Raw genomic sequence first — 24,467 nt, forward strand, 5'->3', positions numbered from 1 at the left:
CAGACAAATCTCACATATCTGTTTGTTTCTATTTTTCTTGACAGTTTTACCAAAGCAATATTATTAATTATATTATGTATATCTGTACCGTACTGTACTTTTTTGTTACTTTTTACTTCCTAAAATAAATAAAAATTACATCATTAAAAAAAGGGGAAAAAAAGGCACCTTTTTTTTACATAATTGAAAAATAAAAATATTGCAGATTTCCTAATTTTTAATTGTTCCTTCCACAAATATAATCTTTAATAATTATAATAATAATGATGTAAATTATAATTTCCTGAACTTTGATAATTTGATTCCGGGGTAAGCAAACTTGTCCTGGTAGACAGTCTTCCACAGTGGAAAGATCATAATCACCAACATTTATATATTCCTAAAATAAGTCTTTTAAATGCTTATTAATCAGAGGAATTTCGTCTAAGACAAATTCCATTTTAAATTTATCTATAACCTTATCCAGAACAACTAGAAATAAAATTCTGATGTTAATATTACTCTAAATCATTTTAAATTCAGACCAAAATCTGTTTAATTTAGTATTGATTATATTACTAACAAATATTGTGGAAATCAGACCAATTCTTTTTAAACAATGCAACTTATCCTTTCACGTATAGACTAGACACAAAAAACATATTTTTTATATAAATTCCACAAGTTTTTATTTTATTTTTGACCTCAAACACAGTGAAAATTAGTTGCAAGAGGATACAACTATGATTAAAAAGTATTTGACTGCCATGGGTGTTTTATTTTTACATATGCTATATGATGATGGAAATGAAATTTAAGCTTTCTATCTTAAGAAGTAGTTCAGAAAGTCAATATTTCATTAAACCTTTCAGAAAGACATCTTAAATAATATAGAAGTTTTACTTATAAACAATATATATGAATTATTAAAGAAAAGAAAAATTTTATGCCTTAAATAATTAAAATTAAATTTCTTTAATATTAATTCTTTGTTATTTTTTTTAGAATAAAGAAAATAAACTTTATTTTATTTAATTAAAACTCAATTTTATGTATCAATATGATTTACTTTTTACCTTAGATATATTATAACTTGCAGAAAAATAACTATAGCAACTTGCTGCAGTCAATACATACCATCTATATAAAATAAATATTATATAAAAAAATTATTTGGTATGCATGCCAAATGGCCAAAAATATGTATAGAGCATGATACACATTATAAAGGTATAAATAAAGGATAGACATAAAAAATATGTTAAATAAAAAAATATAAACCAGAATGAAATATCATAATGGTACCTATTAATGATTGTGCCACCGCATCTCCAGGTATATATCTCTTTTCCCAAATTTATATCAAAATCTTTTTCTCCTAAATTATAAATGCCCTTATTTTCTTAAAAAATAATGGGGAACATGTAAACTTATTATATCATTTTTTTAAAATTATAAACTGAAATATTACTTTAATTAAGATTCACTATTTTTGGTGCATATTCTTTTTATAAAAGGTGGGAATTTATATTGTAAGTAACATTAATAATAAGCTTCTTAAAGAAATTTTGGATCATGGAAAGAAAACAAAAGTCACCTTCCTAGGAAGGACATAAGTAGCCTTCCTTAAGTGAGAATTTGTTAGATGAAGGGCATAACTTGCCTCCCTTAACAAAGATTTTGCAAGATTGAGGACATAAGTAGCCTCCCTTCACCTTACAAAACCTAGCTTTTTGGTCCTTCACATAGCAAAATCTTGCATAAAATTGCTTTTTGGTCCATCACATAGCAAAATATTGCAAATTCTTGCAAAATATATCAAATTCTTGCAAAACTTAGCTTTTCTGTCCTTCACATAGCAAAACCTCACAAAACATAGCTTTTTGGTCTTTCACATAGCAAATTCTTGCAAAACATTGCTTTTCTGTCCTTCACATAGCAAATTCTTGCAAAACATAGCAAATTCTTGCAAAACATAGCAAATTCTTGCAAAACATAGCAAATTCTTGCAAAACATAGCAAATTCTTGCAAAACATAGCAAATTCTTGCTAAAAATAGCAAAATCTTCCATAAAATAGCTTTTCTGTCCTTCACATAGCAAATTCTTGCAAAACTTAGCTTTTCTGTCCTTCACATAGCAAATTCTTGCAAAACATAGCAAATTCTTGCAAAACATAGCAAATTCTTACGAAAAATAGCAGATTCTTGCAAAACATAGCAAAACCTCACAAAACATAGCTTTTTGGTCCTTCACATAGCAAATTCTTGCAAAACGTTGCTTTTCTGTCCTTCACAAAGCAAATTCTTGCAAAACATAGCAAAATCTTCCATAAAATAGCTTTTCTGTCCTTCACATAGCAAATTCTTGCAAAACTTAGCTTTTCAGTCCTTATTATAGCAAAACATTACAAAACATAGCTTTTTGGTCCTTCACATAGCAAAATCTTCCATAACATAGCTTTTCTGTCCTTCACATAGCAAAATATTGCAAAACTTAGCTTTTCAGTCCTTATTATAGAAAAACATTGCAAAACATAGCTTTTTGGTCCTTCACATAGCAAAATCTTGCAAAATAAAGCATTTTGTTCTTTCAATTTATGAGATCTTAAGCTACAGACAGAAAAACTTTACTTATTTGTTTTAAACATACCAGGATATGAGAACACAGAAATGGAGTAACAATGTTGTTTGCAAAGTACAGTTGAATCTTTCATTCTGCCCTTGTACTATGAGTGTTGTGTGTATTATGTAATGGCAGCTTGGAGTGGCCAGGTGAAAATAATGAGAGCCAAAATTATCAACTGAAAATTTTGAAATGTAAATACTCTTGAAGTTTTTCAGACTTATTACATATTGTTTTTACAATTTTAATTAATGTGTGTACACTCAAATCCTTCTGCCCTATTACAGTTGAATCTTTCTATCTTTCTGCCCTTTTATACTGTCAAATAATACATAGGTGGCAAAAAAAAATTATGTAAGGAAAAAAATACAAGAGACTATATTTTTGCAGAGTATCTATACATTTCAAAATTTTCAGTTGATTATTTTGGCTCTCATTATGTCCACCTGGCCACTCCAAGCTGTCATTACATAATACACACAACACTCATAGTACAAGGCAGAATGAAAGATTCAACTGTACTTTGCAAACAACATTGTTACTCCATTTCTGTGTTCTTATATCCTGGTATGTTTAAAACAAATAAGTAAAGTTTTTCTGTCTGTAGCTTAAGATCTCATAAATTGAAAGAACAAAATGCTTTATTTTGCAAGATTTTGCTATGTAAAGGACCAAAAAGCTATGTTTTGCAATGTTTTGCTATAATAAGGACAGAAAAGCTAAGTTTTGCAAGAATTTGCTATGTTTTGCAAGAATTTGCTATGTGAAGGACAGAAAAGCAATGTTTTGCAAGAATTTGCTATGTGAAGGACCAAAAAGCTATGTTTTGTGAGGTTTTGCTATGTGAAGGACAGAAAAGCTAAGTTTTGCAAGATGAAGGACATAAACAGCCTTCCTAATGTAAGAATTTGTCAGACAAAGGACATAAGTCACCTCCCTTAAGTTAGATTTTGTTAGATGAAGGACATAAGTAGCCTTCCTTAGACCAATTTCCAGTGACTTCTGTCCTAATTAGGAATGACTTTGTTTTCTTTCCATGATTTTTAAAAAGATTTCCCGCCAATATGGAAGTGATAAACTACTACAGGGTGTTTTTTTTTTAATAGGACAAAAGTATTGCTTAATATAACCCACTTGCCATTGACAGAAATTAATAATATATATCTTAATTTCTTAATTGGGTTGGGACATTTTGTATTAGAAAAAAAACTTTAAATTCAAATTGCGCGACTTGTGTTAATAGTAGAAAAATGTTATGCATATCATCATAAACTCTAGTTTTTGGGTGTTTATGAAATATTCCTGTGCTACGTATAGTTTAGGAGCTACGTGGTAAAATGTCCCAACTTAAAACTTTTCAACCTTTCTCACATTTTCCAACGTAGCTTCTATACTACAAATAGCATGAATATGATACATATATTTCCAAAAACTAGAGTTTATGACAATTCTAATGGTATGCAAATCATTTTTCTACTATTAACACAAGCTGCGCAATTTTATTTTTTTAAAGATATTTTTTTTGCACACTCTTTAAATTGGTCATGATCCAAAATCTTCCAAAAATAGGTACTTTGGAAAAACCGGTTATTAAGGCATAATTTTATATTTTTTTCTTAAACAAAATGTCCCAACTCAATGAAGAAATTAAGATAAATATTATTAATTTCTGTCAATGGCAAGTGGGTTATATTAAAGGGACTGTGAACGACAAAATTTCTCATCAGATTATCAAACCTTAACATCATCTCATTCATATAATCTCAAATATAGGGCAAAACTGTCTTTCGTTTCCTCAAAAAACGGCTTTTTCCGCCGATTTTTACTTTGTCCAAGATTGGAGAAAAAATTTCTGGACTATATAAATGTGCAGTTAATTGTCTTTTTTTCCTTCTATGGCTAAAACTAAACTTTTTGACATAGTTCGCTATTTTTCCTAACGGTTAAGCTGACTTTTAACATAATCCTTGCTTTGAACCAATGTATAGTTACTTAGGAATTGATAAAATAAGCAATATTTTTATTGAAAACCAAATACAATAACAAAGCTAAAAACAGGTTTTTAATTAGTATTCAAGTAACTTGAGATGGCCCACCTCTCGCCCACCTTTTATTACAAATTCTTAAATAATAAAGGTGCAATATTTCTTTATAAACAGTCTGATAAAAGTGTAAACTAATTCTCCAAAGTGGGTTATTTATTGTCCAACACAATAGAAAAGGATATTATTATTTAAATAACATTTGAGATTCAACCCTTTGTAGACAGTGAGGTATTTGTTTGTCAATAATACGAATTTAAAATAGATCTTTATTACCTAATTACTATGTTATAAAAAAAACTAATAGGCAAATTCATATCATAAAATAAATCCTTAACAGTAAGTAAATTGTTTCAACTATATATAACTTAAATATCCACATTATAAGAAACAAAAACTTTCAGATTTTCCCTGTTTTTTCTTTTTTCCCTCCCAAAATACCATAAAATCAAGGCATTATTCCTGGATATTTTTGTTAATAGGATGTTTTTGGTTGATCAGTGTAGTGAAATGTGCTTAGGAAATGTTAAGATTTGATAATCAGATGAGAAATTTTTACGTTCACACTCCCTTTAAGCAATACTTTTGTCCTATTGAAAAAAAACACCCTGTATTTTTATATTGCAACTGGGAGGTATGACAAAACTTCTATAAAGCTATAGTAATAGAGAAAATGCAACAATCATTATCAAAATTTAACAGTGCCATGGCATTAAACTTAATTTGAATCTTCCTGATTTTTAAAAATGAACAACGTTACTTTAAAATGAGTCTTAGTATCTTCAAAATTTCTGAGATTTCCCAATATGAATATTTAGTTACCAATAAGAGCTGTAAAAGGGTATCTTCCAGGTTTAGCATCTTGTCCATTAAGAATACGTCCATCCCGGGCTAAAATATATAAATAGATGTAAAAAAATTGTAGAATGCCAAACTGGAATTACTGAAGTGTGACAAACATTTAAAGCAACGTAAAAAGGAAAACTTTGAAATCTTTATTGAAACATTATTTCATTAGTACCTCCTTTACCTTTTTTATAAGATTTATTTAGAGTTTAAGTATGATTTTGAGTTGATTAAATAAAATCTTATAGAAATTAAATATATAAAGTTACCACCAACAACATTTGTTAAATCAATAAATTGTCCACATGTGTAATCTTCAACTCTGGAACAAAAATTAGATAATTAAAGATTACAATATCATTTTAAAATAATATTAAATTAATATAATCATAATAATACCAAAAACGTGTTCTTCAACTGATTTGATAGTTGATACCTGGGAAGGTAAGATGGGGAATTTTCATCAATCAGTACCTCTACAGGACAGCAAAAAGTACCTCTACAAAATATATTTTCTTTCCAAGATTACAATTAATAATGTGAAAGTGTTATGTATTAAATGATTTTAAAAATTTCTGATTGCCATACCTTGAATTTCCACACTGTTTTGATTCAACATATGTTCGTGTTACTCTAAATTATAAAGATATACTTGTAATCTTAACTTATGCAACAGTAGCAAACACAAATCAAAAGTTGTGGTATATTTTCACAGTTTTTTTTAGTAAATTTAAGTAGTAAACTTGGCAAAGAAACATCAAAAAAAGTAATGCTAATGCAAAGGTTCCAATTCATTTTTGATGTTAGGTTTTTTTTAAAAATAATTATCTCGTATTTATAACAAATACCAGCCCTAATGTATTGAGGTATAATTTTAGAATAATATGTAATATTTTCAAAACAAAAACTTACTTTCCCTGTCGGAATTTCTCAATAAGTGATGGACAATCCTTACATGTTTCTCCAACTTCACATTCCTTTAATATGTCCTTTATTAAATGTACTTACATACTGTTCTTTATTTCAGTCTAATACATATTGAATTGAGGAGCCGGCTCCAAGAGACAGTCGGCTCCGAAAATTGAAATTATTGTGTAGTATAAGTAAACTTTCATTAACAAATTACACTATATTTTCAAACTATGTTTTCAGTTTTTTACGGAGCCGACTCCAGGAAAAAAATTGAATTTTTGACAAAATCTTCACTATGTTGAAGGAAAATAATAAATACTCTTGAACATCCTTTTTATAATTTGATTTCTATACTAAACTTTTAAAACCTGCCAGGTTAAAAATGTAGATCTTTGATAAGAAACAATATTTGCTATATTAAAAACTAGTAGGACTGTACATAATTAGGCATTTTATTTTATATCCTTTGCCACACTGTGCTTTAAATAAACAGTTTTTCAATTATTGATCCAAATTCATATAAGTAACGGAAAGTGCTGAACTATAAGTTATTACAGAATATTTGCAAACTTTGTTTTAAATAGAGCAATTAAGGTATAAATTTCTAGGTTTCTTTACCTTTTTGCATACATTGTTGGGACTTGTTAAATCTATAATAATTAATACATTTATTGACTTATTTTTTCATAACAAATAGTATTACAAGTAAAATATTCATTTTAATTTAATGTTCCCAAAAAAAGTTTTTGGAATATTTACTTTGTTCAAAAAAAATAATAAATTATTTGCAATAATCTGTATCTGATCATAACAGATAAAAGTTACTTTTTTTGTAATTATCTTAAAATAAAATATATTATTTTATGCAACTACTACAATACAAATTATGACTGAAATATATTTTTAAAATCATAATACTCACTTTTGACATAGTTTATTTTATTTTCATATTCTTTATAAAGATTCTGATAAAAAAATATGCATTAAAAATTTAAAATTATTTTGATATTATAGATTTCTTTTAATTTTAGATCATCTTCTAAATCATCTAAAAAAGAATATATCATGCAACTGCAAAGAAAAAGTGTGATTTGGCTTACAAATCTACATAATAATTTATTTAATTTTTCTTACCAAATTATTGTTATTTATTGTACAGTTATAAGCTCTTGATATTTCTACAATATCTGAAGGTGATAATTTATCCTACAATAAGAAAAACAAACTAAAAAATTATATTTAAGATTGTAATAGATAGTGACTTGTAACACAATAGTAAGAAATGATAATTACTAAATTATGAATACAACAGATGAAACAATTTTTCAGATCTCAAATTTTGTGCGCTTTATGTGTTAAAACATTTTTTGGCTTGTATATCTTTTTTGGTTACTTAAATCAATAAAGAAATGTTGCAAAATCAAGCTTACTGGATATTTTTCCAAAACATTATCATCCAACACAACTTTATATTCTTCTTTAATCTCTATACATGTGGTATTAAATTTACATCCTTTAGTCTTTGGATAGTGCATTATACTGTAGAAGTCGTAAATTGTCTAAATTAGTAGGAAATATTTTATAATAAAAAGACTCTTTTTACTTTTCATTTTGATATATTTATTAGTTAAATTAATTATTTATCTTTTAAGAAAAAAGTTTTGGAATTAAAAACATGTATCTCTATGGTTATTGTGTGGTAAAGGTCACAGAAGATGTGAGTTAGCTACAGCTATTAATAACTCTGACCTTGTCAAAAGCCTTGTCTGTTCACAAAATATATCAAATTTGTTGATTTGTTAGTTATTTTAGTGAGAATTTTTACTAAATTATACTGTTTGAATTATTTTGTCTTCAAATTATTTCTCACTTCTTTTCTGGTTATATGTAGACCTAAGAATCATATATTGTATTTTTTAACTGTTTTTAACCTATTTTTAAATCATATCTCAAAAATATACTATGACACCAGTAGAATCTGACTGCAGAGCCCAAATTTGAATTAAGTCCCCAATAAACTTTTTTTGGGGGAATTAAAAATTAATTTTTACTGATGCTCCTGTCATTTTGACTAGAGCAAAAGGTCTTTTTTACTCGGGGTTATATTGTGGCTTTTAGACCAATTTATTTAATTCACTTTATATTGATACAATAAAAAAAACCTTACTATGTTCATTGGAAATATTTTTTTTCTAAAGCAATTAATTTTATTGAAAAATCTAACATTAAGATAAAACATATAATTCTGAAGTCTGAACCAATTAGAAGTCTTGTTTCATTTCAGTTCTTTACAATTTAAAAAAGAGTGTTTTCACAAAGTGACTTATTTCCAATGTAGTTAAATAATTTTTTGTTTAATTAGAATGAAAAGAATGGAAACCATACACATAAAAGATACATACTTTTTAAAAATATTTTAAAAAATAAGTTTGAATAATCTTATATTTTATCATAATTGTATATGTGACAAAATAAATTTGCTGTATTGCATAAACGTTTGTTGTCATCTTACACTATTTAACCCTTTACAGCCAATTTTTATGTGTTTTAAATAAGTGATAGAAAACAAGCACAATAATGTTAATTCATTAATATATTTTAAAGAATTAAGTTTTTAATGAATTAATTTAGATGAAATCAAAAGGACTAATTTTACTCTATACCAGAATACTATATTTATGAAGCAAAATCCCCCTAAAAAAGTTTATTGGGGACTTAATTCAAATTTAGGCTCTGCAGTTTGATTCTACTGGGGTCATAGTATATTTTTGATATATGTTTTAAAAATAGGTTAAAAACAGTTTAAGTCTGTCTTTTGTTGTTTCAAGATAGAAGGTACAGAGTGGGGGTTGAAAGAGACATTCCTGCAATAATAATTATTTGAAGTCACCCTTCACCCAGAATATGGTAGGATTCCTATTAGGTAATACTAATACAGACTTTTACAAAGCCCCCTTAAATAGGATTAAATGAAATATTTCCACCACTTGCATTAAAAGTTTCACCATAATCCTTTTCTCTTATCCTAAAATTTTTGTTAGCACCTAATGCCAGATTTTCCTCAATAATATTAACATAGTTATCTCGATCTGGCCTAAAACAAAAAATTTGATTCTTTTAGTATTTAATAATGTTCTAAAAGAGTCTGAAATAATTTAATGTTTAGATTCTAATTCCTCGACTTACAAAACTAAGAGAAATGATAGAAAATAAATAAACTCATGAACAAAGGTCCTGCAACTGTCTATTTGGTGTTACTCAAACCTAATCCCATTGGTTGAGTGATGCATTATAATCACATCAAAAGGAAAGGACTAGCACAAAAGAAACAACTTTTGTTTCAATTATGTCTTCATTAGCACCATAGATAATTTGGGTCTGGTGTTCGTGGTAAAATGTGCTTTGGAATCGATTATCTCAAAAAATAAAAATACTATAAACTTTAAAGACCGATAAAGGACAAATGGCAGTATAAACATGTTATGCCACCAGCCCATCATTTCAAGTAGCTTTAAAAGGAATAGAGAATATCTGAAGGAATCAATGATACACTGGGAAAGCTTGGCTGAAGTAATGCCTATTTTAAATTATTTGTAGGCATATTTTTGTTTGAGAAATTGGGTTTAAACATATTATATGTATATTTCAAGCATTTGATAGATACCAGCTTTTGATCTTTACATTTTTTTTTTGAAATAATGGAAAACAGAAACATTTTCCATCAACTGCACCGAATTCATACAAACAATTTAGATATGTGGATTATATTTCACATTACTTGAGTAAAAGGCTAAACCTTTCATTAATACTTAGTTCACCTGTTATGTTCATGAATCATTCCAATAACATGACCCAACTCATGCTATACTGTGGAGCCTGAAAATATTAATTTTCTGTGCATGATTAGGATAAAGAACTAAGATTAAAATGAGTAAATCAATATAGGAAGCACTTTAGATAATTGTGGTATTTTTGATCAATCAAAAAGTTAAAAACATTTAATTGTACATAGCTGAGATATGACTTTAAATTTCAAACTTAAGCCTTCTCTACATTGTTTTTTTTTTAAAATACAAATATGAATGCCTTTGGAAAAATTTATCAAGGCCAATGACATATAATTAAAAACATTAATAATTGTTACAATTTGATATTCATTCATACTCACACCTAATATTAATTTATGCTTATTATACTTAATACCTCCTCCTACGAAGCATTCTGAACTTCCAAGATTTAAACCAGCAGATGCTTTAAATCCTGTAATAGAATGTTTTTTTTCAAATTTTTTTTTTTCATTGTAGGGTATTTGATCAATAATTTCATTTCATGGCCTGGAACAACCTTAGCATGTGTGTATGATGTTAGAAAATAAAAAAAATCAGAATCATTAATATACCTATTGTTGCTTCACATTCTTTAGGAGATTGTCTATGAATTTTCAATTCTTGATGGAAAAAATCCAGTCCACTGGACTTTATGTCAAGAAACTTTATACAACCTGTTAAACATATACTTTAGTTAATAAGTAACACATTAAAAGGATTGAGCACCAAACAAGTTCTCATCTGATTATTAAACCTTAATATAATCTCATTTATAATATGTACTATCTCAAAGATAGGGCAAAACAAGCTATTGTTTAATTTTTTCACGGATTTTAACCTATTTTTGTTAGTATACTCTAACACATGTAGAATCATACTGCAGAGCTATACATGAAAATTAGAGCCCACATCAATTTTTATTAGAAATTAAAAGTTTTTTTTATAACTAAAGATTAAGTAAATTTTGCTAAATATTGATGTGTCTTTCCATTTTGGGTAAAATTCTCAGCTGTTAGAGTGTTTTGTTTCATAAATTTTATTCGCTATCAATGGGTTAACATAAACATGTTTAATATATATCATCCACTTAAAACACATAAAAGTCGGCTGTAAAGGATTAAATATGTAAAATGTAAATAAATGTATTAATGCAACAGAACAAATTCATTTTTATTACACTTACAAATATGATATAAAATAAGATTATTCAATTTTTTTTTAATATCTTAAAAAGTATTTATCTTTAATGTGTATAGTTTTCATTCTTTTCATTTTAATTAAATAAAAATTATTTCATCATATTAGAAATATGTCATTTTGTGAAAACACTCTTTTTAAAATTTAAAGTTCTAATTTTGTCATTGGTTTATGCTGAATCTTCATAGTTTGTATGTTAATTCAAATAAATATCCTACAACTTTAGCTTTATCTTTTAATGAATTACTATAAATAAAATCAACAGAGCTAATTTTTTACTATCATCATATTTTAGTCATATTATGAAGAAAAATGCTTTGAAAACAAGAATTTTACCCAAAAAGAAAAGACACATCAGAATTAAGCAAAAATTACTTAATAGTAAAAAAAATTTAAAATCCTAATAAAAATCGGTGTGGGCTATTATTCTCATTTTTAGCTCTGCAGTATCCTTCTACAGGTGTCAGAGTATATTTTTATATACCTTTCAAAAATATGTTTAAGCCAAGATAAGAAAATTTTTTTGATAAAATAAAATAACAAAATTTAATTAGTTTAAGCCAAGATAAGATAATTTTTTTGATAAAATAAAATAACAAAGTTAAAAATTTTTTTTTATCAGAATCCAAGTAAATTCAGTTGCCCATCTCTCGTCCATTTTTTTATTAAAATTTGTATCATGTATAATGGAAAACTTTCAAAATTATCATATACCTAAAGTGTCATTTTATAATGTCTACAACTTTTTTGTTATTGAAGCTAAAGGCTTCAAATTTGGTGTATTAGGACTACTTGTGGCAGTCTTGTATTACAGAATGATTTGCAAGATTTAAAAAAATAAAACATATTCTATACCCTCTGTCTGATTTTCAATTTTCTTCATCTGTAAAATTACTAACTCTTTCTCTTTCTCAGTGTACCTTATTTAGATTAATTATTATTGATTCAAATAAAGGTAAATAACAATAACAAATTAAACAAAATAAATTTTGTAACAAAAAGTGTAAAACTGTGCATAATAAAATATAAACCCAATATTGAAGTTGAATTCAATATTAAAAGATAATAAGTGAATTGACAAGGGGAAAATTTTACGCAGCTTTTGGCCATGTATGATAAATTTCAGGTACATACAATTACACACCACACAATGTCCTTGATAAATGTGTATTTCTTCTTTTTGACAAAAAAGAGAAGGAGGATGAAAAAATTATATAAGGTATATATTAAGCATGAAAATAAACATCAAAGTTGCTTTTAATTCATCGTAAAATATTAGAATATTGATGAATTCAATTCAAGATTTTGACTATTTTCCTTTTATGGCACGATTTAAACAAATTTTACATTCCTATGAACTTGTTAGTTTTAAAATGTCTTAAAATGTCTCTTTTAGTAATAAAGTCTATTTTGAAACTGTTGATAACTTTCTTAAAATAGTTTGATTGTGCCATAGTAAGTGCCATGGCGGTAAAATCAATATCTAATTTATATCTATAATTTATAAGCATATATAATTTATAACCTTCCAGAATATTAATCTTCATGAGCCCACTGGAACAGGGTTAGGTAAACCAGCTCATTGCTTTATAAAATACTAGTAACTGCGTCCCTAACATCTAGGGGCTCTATAATCAAATATGGAAGGGCAAAAAATAGCCTAAAACCACCTTAGGACCTTTAAGAAGCTTCACTGTAAAGTAGAACCATAAAAGCTTATTACCTTATATAATAGGATAACTCAGGAAAAGGATTTATGATAGTAACAACGTTAAGATTTGTTTTGTACTTTATGAATTTGTAATTAAACTGAATATTTATTTTACCTTCTTCCAAATCCTTCCTCATCTAAAAATCTGAATGGTATAATACCATTTTGCCATAGTCTGCTTCTATTGCTATCAAAATGATTAAATATTAAGTAAAACTTTTGAGAAATTTGGTAAATTGAAAGCACAGATAAATTTTTAATTGGAGTTTAAAGATATTGGTAATCATAGATGAGATAAAAAATAATGCCCAATATAAAATTATAGTAAAATATCAAAATAGTTTGATAACTAAAAACAATGCATCACTTTATTAAAACAGCAAAAAAAAATTTGCAAATTAGCAAAAAATATATTAATAAACTGTTACACATTATACTAGTTTATAATTGTTGTATGTTTTGATAAAAAATACTAAAATAGAAATGACATTTATGTTAAAATAACTTTTCTATAATCACTAAAACTCCTATAAATTTAACTAGTTTTTTTAAATAATCTTTCATTGGTATGCTTGTAAAATAATACTAAAGCGTTTTTTTTTTACAAAATATGATGTATCCATAAAATAATATAGTTTATAGTTTAGCGTTACCTTACAAATGATTCTCCAGAGTCATAATCAACTAAAGAAATATATTATTATACTGATAGAAATTACATTAGTTCTTGTAAAATTATGAAACTGCTGAAAAATTGTATTTTTTTGTATAGTTTATAAACTGTACATAGTTAAATAATATTGTTGTATATAATACTAAAATTCATTATAACCTGTAAAATCGTTGTTAGCATCTTCCAATGGAAAGAAATCTAAAAAGAATTAAATAAAACATGGGATTTTTTTTCAGCAAAATCTGTATTTTTAGTAGCAAAGCTACTCTTTAATTCAATTTTTGTGTAGCGAAGATACTCTATAATTCACTTTGTCTGTCTGTCCATGAGTCAGTAAGTCAGTCAGTAACGCTATGGGGTAAACGTGATTTACTCGGCTCCTATTAGAGATAGACAGTTGAAATGTTTAGTGAAGATTTCTATGACATATGCTCATCTAATCTATAGATTGTTTTGTCTGCCTGGCTATTGATTGGGGTGCTAGATTGATTCCTAGATTTTTACGTTTTTGTAATTTTCTCATATTCTGTTCAAGATGAACAGCTGGAATTTTCAGGGAATAAATAAATTCAAACTCTACATATTTCCATAATGTTTTAGTAAGATGCCTTTATTGGTTGGGGTGCTAGATCGATTCCTAGATTTTTAAGTTTTCATGATTTTTTCGATCCCTATACAAGATAAACAGCTGACATTTTCAGGGATTGCTAGATCGATTCCTAGTTTTTAAAGTTTTTGTGATTTTCTCAACTCCTGTCCAAGATAAACGGGTGGAATTTTTAGTGATTAAAATAGTCAACATTTTACATATTTTGACGAAATTTTATAAAGACTTACTATTTTCATTATTGAAGTTTTTTATGACATAATCTATTGATCTTTTTACCAGATGTATATTCTTAATTTTTGAGCTTCGCTACTTATGGATGTTGTCATCCTTGTTTAATTATGTATTACCTAGATTTTTCAACTGAATAACAAAGAGAAACAATTGTAAACATTTCATGTTCTGAAAAGCAGTTTGAGCAATTAATATAGTAATATAATTTCTCGTATTCATTCGAATCCGGTGGATAGGAACCGGTTCTCATTCATACGAAAAAACTATGTCTAGCATCGTATTATATCCAGCTTTCTACGAATATAAAAATGTACAATCATAAGATTAAAACTAGTTTTTAGCCGGTGCCTTCGGCATCTCGGGGCAAAAAAAACTGGTTTTAATCTCATAATTGTACTTTCTATAACCGCGGAAAGCTGTTTATAATACGATGCGAGAAATAACTATTCTTTGGGTCAAAATAGCTTTTTCTAACTAAAGTTTTACTAAATTTTCTTTCAAATTTTTTGAAAGTAAATAACAAGCAATACAGAGTGCAAATGTCATTTAGTTAAAACTTTTAAAGGAAAAACTGCAAAAATAAAAAAAAAATTCCAATAGAAGTTATATTGCCACTAATAGATCTTAATTTTAAAATTTTCAGAGGTTAAAGTTCCATGATAAGACATTAGGCATTTGGAAATATTTTTTTTAGCATATCTTATATTAGTATCGGCTGGATTAGAACCGGTTTTAAGCCATACTGAAAAATGATGAATCGTATCGTACTAAAGACAATTTTCTATGAACATTAAAATAAAAAAAAACATAAAATTAATACCAGTTTTACTAATAATAAATCGATTAATATTGGCAGGATTAGAACCGGTTCTCATCCATATTGAAAAATCATAATTCGTATCGCATTAAAGATAAATTAATGCCAATTTTGAGGCCCCTGAGGAGCTAATTAAGACCAAGGCCAATTAATTTAAATCTATAAAACTATAGATAAATAGCTATAATAAGTATTGCACACATAACAGTGAATAATTTATTGAAAACCAGCGGTTACGCCCCTGAGAGGTTTATATGTGTTTATGATTGTTTTGGTTCGTGTGTATGCGTGCAATTGTGTTACATCTGCACTGCGACTCTGATAGGAAATTGACAACATATTCATATGTGCTGTACTAAATCAATCATTACTTGGACTAATTTAATTAAATTAGTTTTTTTAGGTTTTTGAGAATTCATACAACCCCCTTAAGTTATTCATTACAATAAAATACAATTTTAAAATTTATTTACTGTGTAAATATGCATAAATATAACGTTTTTACTGACAATTAGGTTGATTTTTACTCAAAGCATAATTCTTGTAGACAATAAAATGATTATAACTTTCGTTCTATTTAAGATAAATTGATGAAATTAAAAGTATATTCAATTTTATTATGCTGAGAAGTCACTCATTGATTTTCAGAAATAATAAACCCCTTTGAGTGGGGGAGGGGGGGGGCCTTGAGTATCGAAAAAAGAAACTATTATAAATTTCTTTTCTATTGTGGGTTTTAATGATTCATATAGCAGCCAAACTGTTTTTAGGCAATACCCATTTGTCTGTCTGTCTGTCTGTCCCTCTGTCTGTCTGTCCTTTTGTCTGTCTGTCCCACCACTTGTCTGTCTATCTGTCTAACTGCCTCTCTTTTGGATTTCAATGAATCATCTAGCATAGCCTAATTGTAATTTGTTAATGCCTCAAAGACTGTCTATTACTATTTACCTGTCCCTCTGTCTGTCCGTCTGTCTATCCCTCCGTCTGTCTGATCATTCACAGGTTCTCTATTGGATTTTATGTAATTAATTGTCTATTATAGTCAAACTTTGATAATTCTTCTTGCCTGTCTGTCTGTCTATCTGCTGAGTTTCTACCCTTGGTCTAACAGACTGATTCACTTAATTTATAAAAAATTAGATTTAACTAATAATATGGTGGTATCTTGCACCAAGAGATACACAAATAACCTTGTGTTGAAAAAAACCAAATAAAAAATTATTCAATTTCTTCTATGAAAAAAAGTGTAATACATGTTCCTTAAATCTCTTTGTACATCAAAAATATGTTTCAAATTTATAATATCAGGTTATATTCCATTAATTTATTAACAACTAAATTTTTTGACACCCCACTTATGACTTTTAACAGCCCCCTTAAACTAAAATCAAGGGTTATTTTATTAAGATTTTATCAAAACTACTTTACATAAGAAATTTATTACATTTCAAAAATTTTTTATAAAAAGAGGATTGGGATATATCTCCCTCCCAACATTAACTTTGAGCACTATTGTAAAATATATTAAAAGTTATAAACATATATCTATCAAGATCATTAAAGGAATTAATTCAAGTTTAAGGGGGGGGGGGGGGGGGGTTAATGCAACCATCTCGTAATCAATGCGCAAATTGCACTTAGAATTCGAATTTCGTTACAAAACTTGGCATGAGTAATCCTTGGTATATCTAATTTCCCAAAATGAAACAAAAAGTTGGAAAAGTGATGGCTAACAGCTGGCGGCTTAGTCATTTAGCCGTTTTTGGGCTATATTCAGGGCAAAACTATCATTAATTAAATCTGCATCAAATTTTAAGGATTTTTTATAAAATTCGTTTTTTGTAAAATTCTTTATCTAAAAGCGAAAATACATTTTAAGTTAATTAATTTTGACCAATAGGATAGGTGGATTTTAAACTACCTGCGCTCTAATTGGTTGAATGATGTACGACATCCAATCAGAGCGCAGATTTTTTAAATCCACCAATCACAGATGCAAAATTAATTAACTTAATTTGTATTTCCGCTTTTAGATAAAGAATTATACAAAAAACGAATTTTATAAAAAATCCTTAAAATTTGATGCAGATTTCAAATCTACTCCCTACATTACAATTCCGGAAAACTTATATCTCTTACTAGACATGTCACATCTTCCAAAGTCAAAATTGCATAAATATATATAATACAATTTTTGAGGTCACAATTTACTATAAATACTAACACTATCTGTGTAAAAACTTTGAGGGAAACCCCAAATAAAATTAATGGTCTTCTTATCAATAAAGGGGGTTTAGTGTTGGAAGGTGAGCAAAATTGATTGAATATTGAGCTAAAATTTTGAAACTGCCTGGTTACAGTAGTTACTGCATCTAAATGAAAACCAAATTAAAATTTTTATTTTTAAGTTATGTAAGAAAAACTCTGCAAAAATGGAATTTGACTTTGCAGATTACTTGCTACACCTTCATATGTTATAATTGAGACTGCTCCATTTTTTTGGTAAATTTCAGGTTTATATTGACATACTAGAATTTTGCAGATTTCAAAAACTTTGCAGTGCTCATGAGGTCACAATTATTGCATCACTGAAAAATATTTAGCATGGGTCATTTTTTTGCTTAAATCAACCAATTTTTACTGGGGGCAAAACTTTTATCAAAATTTTTCCAGGGCGGGATGATTTAATCTACAATATATACTTTTGGCTGTTGACAGCTGTTCTCAGCCATTTTTGGCAGTTTTTAGCTGTTATGACAGCGAAATCTAGAAATTAAAAAAAGTTCTTTTAGTAATATGTCCATGACATAAAGTTATAATGTTAATTAAGAAAAGTTTAATTCCATGGAAATATTCAATTTTTTTATATCCTTATAAGCCATTACCCAGCTTCCACTATTTTTGGTAGTATTTTTCAGCTCAGCACCCATTAAAACCTATCCCTAATGGATGATTCCTACATGATTATTGATGGATTTGCCCTGAAAATAGCCCAAAAACGGCTAAACAGCTGAGCAAACAGTGCCATTTGTGCATTGATTACGTGATGGTTGCCTTAACCCCCCCCCCCCTTAAGCTTAACTTTTTGTTAAATTTTGAAAAACAGACCTACCAAGGATTACACATGCCAATTTTCATAACAAAATTTGGATTAATTGATTATGGGATGGTTGCATTAACTCCCCCCCCCCCCCTACATATGTATGAGAGCTTCCTCATGTCCCAATTTACTAATTAAAAGTTGTACAGTACAGTTGTACAGAATATTGCAAGATTATTTTAGTAAAGTCTGGTAATTAATTTATCTAAAAATAGATAGCATATAATTATCTGAATCTGTGACTTGCTTATATACACCCTCCTTAAACACCCCCAACCCCACTTTATTTTAAGGGGTGTAAATTTATTTCCTTTACACCCCCTTGGAATTTATAGAGGGGTGTATCTGAGGGTGTAGGCTCTTGTCAAGAGGGTGGACATGGGTGAAAACCTAGGGAGGTGTATCCATCCCCCTTAATTTTACAAGGGTGGTGTAAACAACCCCTATACCAACCTTTTGCACGCCTTTGATCTTAACTATACTTTCAGAGTCCATAACGTTGTAAATTCTGTAATTATTCTACAAAAATTATCTTCCTAAATTGATATATAATTTTCGGGGTGACGTGGGGTGGACTAAACATTAAAATTTTATGGAAAAAAAGATATCTTTAGAACATTCATGACTTGAAATTATCCCCCCTTTGTACTCAATACGCATTTTTTATTCTAAGTGCGTCAATTTTGCGTCTAAAGATACCCTTAGTTTAAGCATAAATTTCTCCAAAAAATGATGAAAAAAGATAAATTTTTTTTTGATAAAATAATAAAAGTATATGTAAAATAAAATAAACAGCAAAAAAAATGATAAAATTACGTTAAATAGAACGAAAATTAGAGCATTTTGTATGCCTTATAAAATGCGTATTTCTCATGAAAATTGTTACGATTTCGTGTGTTGAGTAAAACTTTTATAAGTTTCCCATTTTTATAAGTGAGCGAGCCGCCGTGTCTGGGCAGTGTTTTTCTTGCTATCACGACATCCCTCCATAAGGAGCGATTCTTCATATTTTTCACAGTAGCTTTTATCCTATTTCTAGCCCCTGCGGGGGGCTCTAACCTTGCGGGGCCAATTACCTAACCCTGTTGGGCAATCACCTAACACACTATAACCTAAAATAACCTATAAAAAGCCATTTTAGAAATACGACTAATCGCTCCTTATGGAGGGATGTCGTGGAAAGGACTATACCCCACTTTTTTAAACAACATATACACTAATCACCATTAAAATATTAGCCATAGTACGCCAAAACAAAGACTAAACTACAAAGAAAGTAAGCTGTGCGGCGTGCGTCTAGACTTGCCCTTAGGCAAAATTTTAAAACTTTGAAACCCGTTCTCAATGGTTGTGAACAGCGTTGCGTAGCCGTCTTTTACGATGGCGGCTCCGGCTCCGGCTCCAGCTCCGGATCCGACCTAAAATCAAGAAAACTTGACATATTTTTTTCTTTTTGACTTTTGAAGGTTTTAAAAGTTCAATTTTTGATAAAAATGGACTTGAAAACTTAAAAGGGGCAATTGCACATGACAAAACAGAGCTACCAAATTATAATATATAAAAAATCTCTTTATTTATCCAGTCCGGAGCCGGAGCCGTTTTTTAACGACAATTACGGCTCCGGCTCCAGCAAAATATGGCGGCTCCACGGCTCCCGGCTCCGCAACACTGGTTGTGAAGCTTTCTTTGTACATGTAATTTAGTTGCTTACGTAACATAGTTGCCAGGGATCTTAAGGGGTGGGACAATGATCAAATTATGGTGAACATTTTATAAGTCAAATCACCCTTTAAAGATGAAACTTAATGGTGGAAATGTTTGGAAATTGTAACTCTGTTTAATTGAACAAGGATTTAAACTTGTCATTACTTATTTTTTAACTACAGAAGGGTCAAATGACTTTGTAAATTTTTGAGGGAATTTACTGTTCAGTCCCTTTCCTCCATGCCAGAGCGTTTGTACTTTTTGAAACCATCCCTCTAGTATATTTTAGAAGTAACACTGTTTTTTTACAATAAATCTTTACCATCGGCTACGCCCCTAGAGGCCTCTAAAGTGGAAATTTGATCTCTACCCTTTTTAATTTCAGTTTTATAAAAAAAATGTATGGAAAAAATTTGGAGTGATCTTTTTTTTGTGGGGGGAGTCTCCTTTTGTATTTTGTATTCAACACGGTAGATAGTTATCTATCTATTATCTGTCTACGACAACATCCATGAAAGCAAAGCTGGTCCAAATCAGACAACCAAACAAACGAACATTAATAAATTTTGTTGAAGAAATTTTTTAATATTAAACATTATATAGAAGTGCAAAAAATACTTAAATACAAAATGCTTTATATGGACTTTCAATAAGAAAACCGTATTAATGTTTTGAAAAGGATTAGATTTATTTTGATAAAAAAATTCCAACTGGTTTTGAACCTCTAAGTAATGAATATTAAAAAAAAGTCACGCACCTAATAAAAAATTAATATGTATATCATATTGAATGTTATCTAACTTCTCTTCAACTATTATTTTAAACAAAATTAATTGTAAATAACAAGCGGCTGCGCTATACTAGCATAAAAAACTCTGTACTCAAATGGCTAAGAAGGAGGCAGAAAATGGCCTAAAACCATCCCAGGACTAAAAAATTACTTGTAATAACTTATAAAAATAACTTATAGACTTGCTTCGTTTAAAAAAACATATACTTACCTGCTTTAAGAATTGCAAAGTCTGAATATATTTATTAACAAAGAAATAAAAGTTTTTTTTTATTTGTTCATCCGTTTATCCGGATACATAGCAGTGCTAGAAAGAGATCTTATAGTATACGCTGGTTTCTCAAGTTCACAAACACCTCCTGCTAAAGTTATACTAAACAAGGATGACAACATCCATAAAAGCGAAGCTCTGAAACGGTAGGACAAACGGACATTAAAACTTGTATAATGTCAGAACTGAATAATCAGAATGCGAATGTATAAGAGTCAAAGCAAAATTGTAAGTAAATTTGTTGAAAAACTGCTTGATACAGGATAATGATTATGGAAATACTTACATTTTTAGGACTTGATTATAGAGTTGCTTCGCTTATAATATTTTACTTTTTTGTCCCAGGAATCAGTTTACCAAAAATCAGACCAATCGGATAATTAGGTCACATACAAATTTGTACGGACGGACCGACCCTAATTATAGAAAAGCTTTGCTTTTAAAAATTAATGAATACAAAAATATCGGTTTTCTTTTTAGTTGCGTAGCTACTCTCTTATTTCAAATGTCCGTCCATCTGTCCGTCATAAACGAATTATAACTTTTTAGTTATTGAAGCTGAAGGCTTTAAATTTGGGGTATTGGGTCTACTGGCAGTCCCTCAGCAGTTAAAATGGTGTATTTCTTCATTAAGTACTATCAAATAGATTGAAGTATCTCATTCCTATACATGACATCTCCTCACTAACTGTTGAATAAATATGATTATCCTTTAAAGTGTAGCTTCTCATGGTTTCTGATAAGGTTTATAAATAGCTTTGAAGAAAGTACCATCACAATGGCACCCTCCCAAGAGAAAGAAATCGCCATTTTTTTTCCGGGGGGGGGGGGTTATTTACCAACCCCCGGCCCCCTTAGACATCCTGAGCTCGATCTTTAAATCGTTTATAGGTGATTTAAACCGGGGCGTTTAATTTGGCGCACCATCAAATTATTAATATCAATCTTTAAATCGAATTTGCATGGGCGATTTGAATCGGGCAGTGGCGCGGGCCCGGCGCGGCAACGCCACTCACCGAGTGGCATTGCCGGTTTAAATCGGGGTGATTTATTTAATAAATAAATATTTTTTTTTAATTACTTTAATATTTTATTGCAAAACTATTGTGAAAACATTTTTATAGTTATTTTTAAAATAAATTATATATTAATGTTTTATATAAAATACCATGCTGACACGGAATTTTACATAAAATGCCTTACTGACACGGCTTATGTAATAAAGTTGTACTGGCGCGGATCGATATTTTATTGAGTGTCGCAAGCGATTTAACAACACCGCGCCGAAAATCTTTTAAATATCAATGTTTTATAGGCGCGCTGTGGCTAACCACCAGCGCACCTACAAATCACCTCTGAATCGCCCCGATTCAGCGCACTATAAAAACGATTTAAAGATCCAGCTCTGGTCTGTCATGAACTTAATTACTGATAGAAAAAGAACGTAAAGACAAAGGTTACTTAATAAAAGCGGTCAAATTGTGTTATATTAAGAACTTAAATATGAAAAATAAAAACCACAAAAATTTTCCTGAACCATATATCTACCCGGAGAAGATATACAGGCTTCTTTAAGCAATAAAGGTAGTAAGACAAGAGAGGTAATTCTGATTGAGCCAACAGGAGAATCGCATCGGAACCTACATGATTAAAATTGTGTACACATTTCATACATAGATAAAAGTCAGCTGTTAACAATATCATTTCTTAGTACAAAGCTTTACTGAATCAAACTTACTTGCTCAAAAATTTCGTCATATATGAGAAAGCTTCAAACAGAGGTGGATTCTTAAAATTTAAAATTATTGTTATTGTTATATATTTTTGTTAATGAAAGTAAATTTTGCTAATACATGTTGTTTTTTCTTGTAACATAATTTATACCTATTTGACTTGCAAATTGCAATATTTTTTTTTAAAAATGCTAACCCAACCAAACTTTTGAATATTTTCTTCCTTGTTGTTGTATAAATTCTTACCACTGTTAAAAGTTTGACCGCCAATTTTCATCTGCTAACCCTCCCCCCCTTCCTTTACAATAAATAATTCAGTTGTACATAAACTCTCAAACAATTAGGTACACCATATTTCAAAGTAAAAAGATTTGGATTTTATTTTGTTTTAAAAATTCTTTTTTTCAAAGTACTTAATATTTTTAACTTGTTCTTTGTTAAACTTATATTAATTTTAACTAGTATGAAGCTTGTTGTTTTCTTAAGAATTTTTGCAAATATGGTTATTATTTTATAGAATTGAGCAGGCTTGAATAAAGCGAAATATATTTTCTACAAAGAAGTTTATTCTTTCATGTGTAGTTAGCTCTAGCCGCGCGTTTTTTGAGAAAAAAAAGATTAGGCTTGCTACTCGCTGGTGAGGCAAAATTATTTTTGTAAAAAATCCTCAAAAATCGCATAAAAATCTACAAAAATTAAATAAAATCTTAAAATGGTTATTAACATATGATTTTGTTTAATTTTTTGTAGATTTTTAATAAGCTTTTTTGATGATTTTTCACAAAAATAATTTTGCCTCGCCATCGAGTAGCGAGTCTAAAGTATGTCTATTGTTTAACCTACAAATAAAGGTCTGGGGTGACAATTTTACAGTCGGAACTTCAATATGAAAAAAAAAGAAGCTGCACAAAATACTTTGGCTCTTTAGCTCAACTAAAAGATGCTTTAATATTAATCAGAAAATGTGTGCTTTTTTCTGCCTGCCTCCTCCAAATTGATTAGAAACTCGCAGAAGTAATAAAATTTTAAGGTTTATCAGCATTTAAATTTTTTAAAGTCATCTATCTCTAAAAGGAGGTGATATAATATGGAGCGGGGGGGGGGGTTAAGCCTCCCCCCCTCCAATAGAAACGGAAGGGTGCATGACTCTCAAAAATCCATAGAGTTTTATATTTACTTTTTTCAGGGGATTGTGAAACAGAATAGCAAAGAAAAACAAAACTGCTTATATAATTGTGTTTTAATCAGAAAAGATAAAAATATGGATAAAAAGTAATTTTTGAATTATGTTTTAATGAAGAAAAAAAGCTGATTTACGCTGTTACTTACAATGAAACAATTCGAAAGAAAATCACGAAACCTTTAAGTGATTTATAGCAAAACTAGGACGACCTTTTTCT

At 28.9% G+C, this 24,467-nt stretch overlaps 2 protein-coding genes across 2 annotated transcripts; both read right to left on the reverse strand.

Annotated features, from left to right (window-relative positions):
* Positions 1 to 217: 217 nt before the first annotated feature.
* Positions 218 to 8,469, reverse strand: LOC145332447 (phenoloxidase-activating factor 1-like). Its single transcript, XM_080177437.1, has 13 exons — positions 8,455 to 8,469; positions 7,834 to 7,962; positions 7,538 to 7,609; positions 7,326 to 7,368; positions 7,022 to 7,053; positions 6,404 to 6,468; positions 6,080 to 6,124; positions 5,928 to 5,990; positions 5,761 to 5,813; positions 5,468 to 5,536; positions 1,285 to 1,357; positions 1,056 to 1,119; positions 218 to 379 (listed from the first exon to the last, which is right to left on the reverse strand). The coding sequence occupies exons 1-13, from the start codon at positions 8,467 to 8,469 to the stop codon at positions 218 to 220; spliced, it is 885 nt and encodes a 294-aa protein (XP_080033563.1).
* A 697-nt stretch (positions 8,470 to 9,166) lies between these two features.
* Positions 9,167 to 14,817, reverse strand: LOC145332339 (uncharacterized). Its single transcript, XM_080177331.1, has 9 exons — positions 14,769 to 14,817; positions 13,971 to 14,009; positions 13,792 to 13,822; positions 13,254 to 13,325; positions 12,283 to 12,347; positions 10,803 to 10,904; positions 10,607 to 10,663; positions 10,222 to 10,279; positions 9,167 to 9,497 (listed from the first exon to the last, which is right to left on the reverse strand). Exons 1-8 carry the CDS (start codon positions 14,815 to 14,817, stop codon positions 10,266 to 10,268), a joined length of 429 nt encoding a protein of 142 aa, XP_080033457.1. The 3' UTR covers positions 9,167 to 9,497; positions 10,222 to 10,265.
* Positions 14,818 to 24,467: the final 9,650 nt, after the last annotated feature.

The sequence above is a fragment of the Acartia tonsa genome, chromosome 11 (assembly GCF_053477335.1).
Source record: "Acartia tonsa isolate MP-2025a chromosome 11, ASM5347733v1, whole genome shotgun sequence".
NCBI lineage: Eukaryota > Metazoa > Arthropoda > Copepoda > Calanoida > Acartiidae > Acartia > Acartia tonsa.

What these genes read in the sequence shown, in the direction of transcription:
- LOC145332447 (XM_080177437.1), bottom strand. An exon ending in GAGAAATTCCGACAGGGAAA is followed by an intron (nt 6,125 to 6,403) that starts GTAAGTTTTTGT and finishes TTTATAATTTAG; the next exon opens with AGTAACACGAACATATGTTG. An exon ending in TTTAACAAATGTTGTTGGTG is followed by an intron (nt 5,537 to 5,760) that starts GTAACTTTATAT and finishes TATATATTTTAG; the next exon opens with CCCGGGATGGACGTATTCTT.
- LOC145332339 (XM_080177331.1), bottom strand. Translation starts at nt 14,817, where the DNA reads ATGAAATGTTTACAATTGTTTCTCTTTGTTATTCAGTTGAAAAATCTA. An exon ending in TGCTAACAACGATTTTACAG is followed by an intron (nt 13,823 to 13,970) that starts GTTATAATGAAT and finishes ATATTTCTTTAG; the next exon opens with TTGATTATGACTCTGGAGAA. An exon ending in AGAATGTGAAGCAACAATAG is followed by an intron (nt 10,664 to 10,802) that starts GTATATTAATGA and finishes ATTCTATTACAG; the next exon opens with GATTTAAAGCATCTGCTGGT.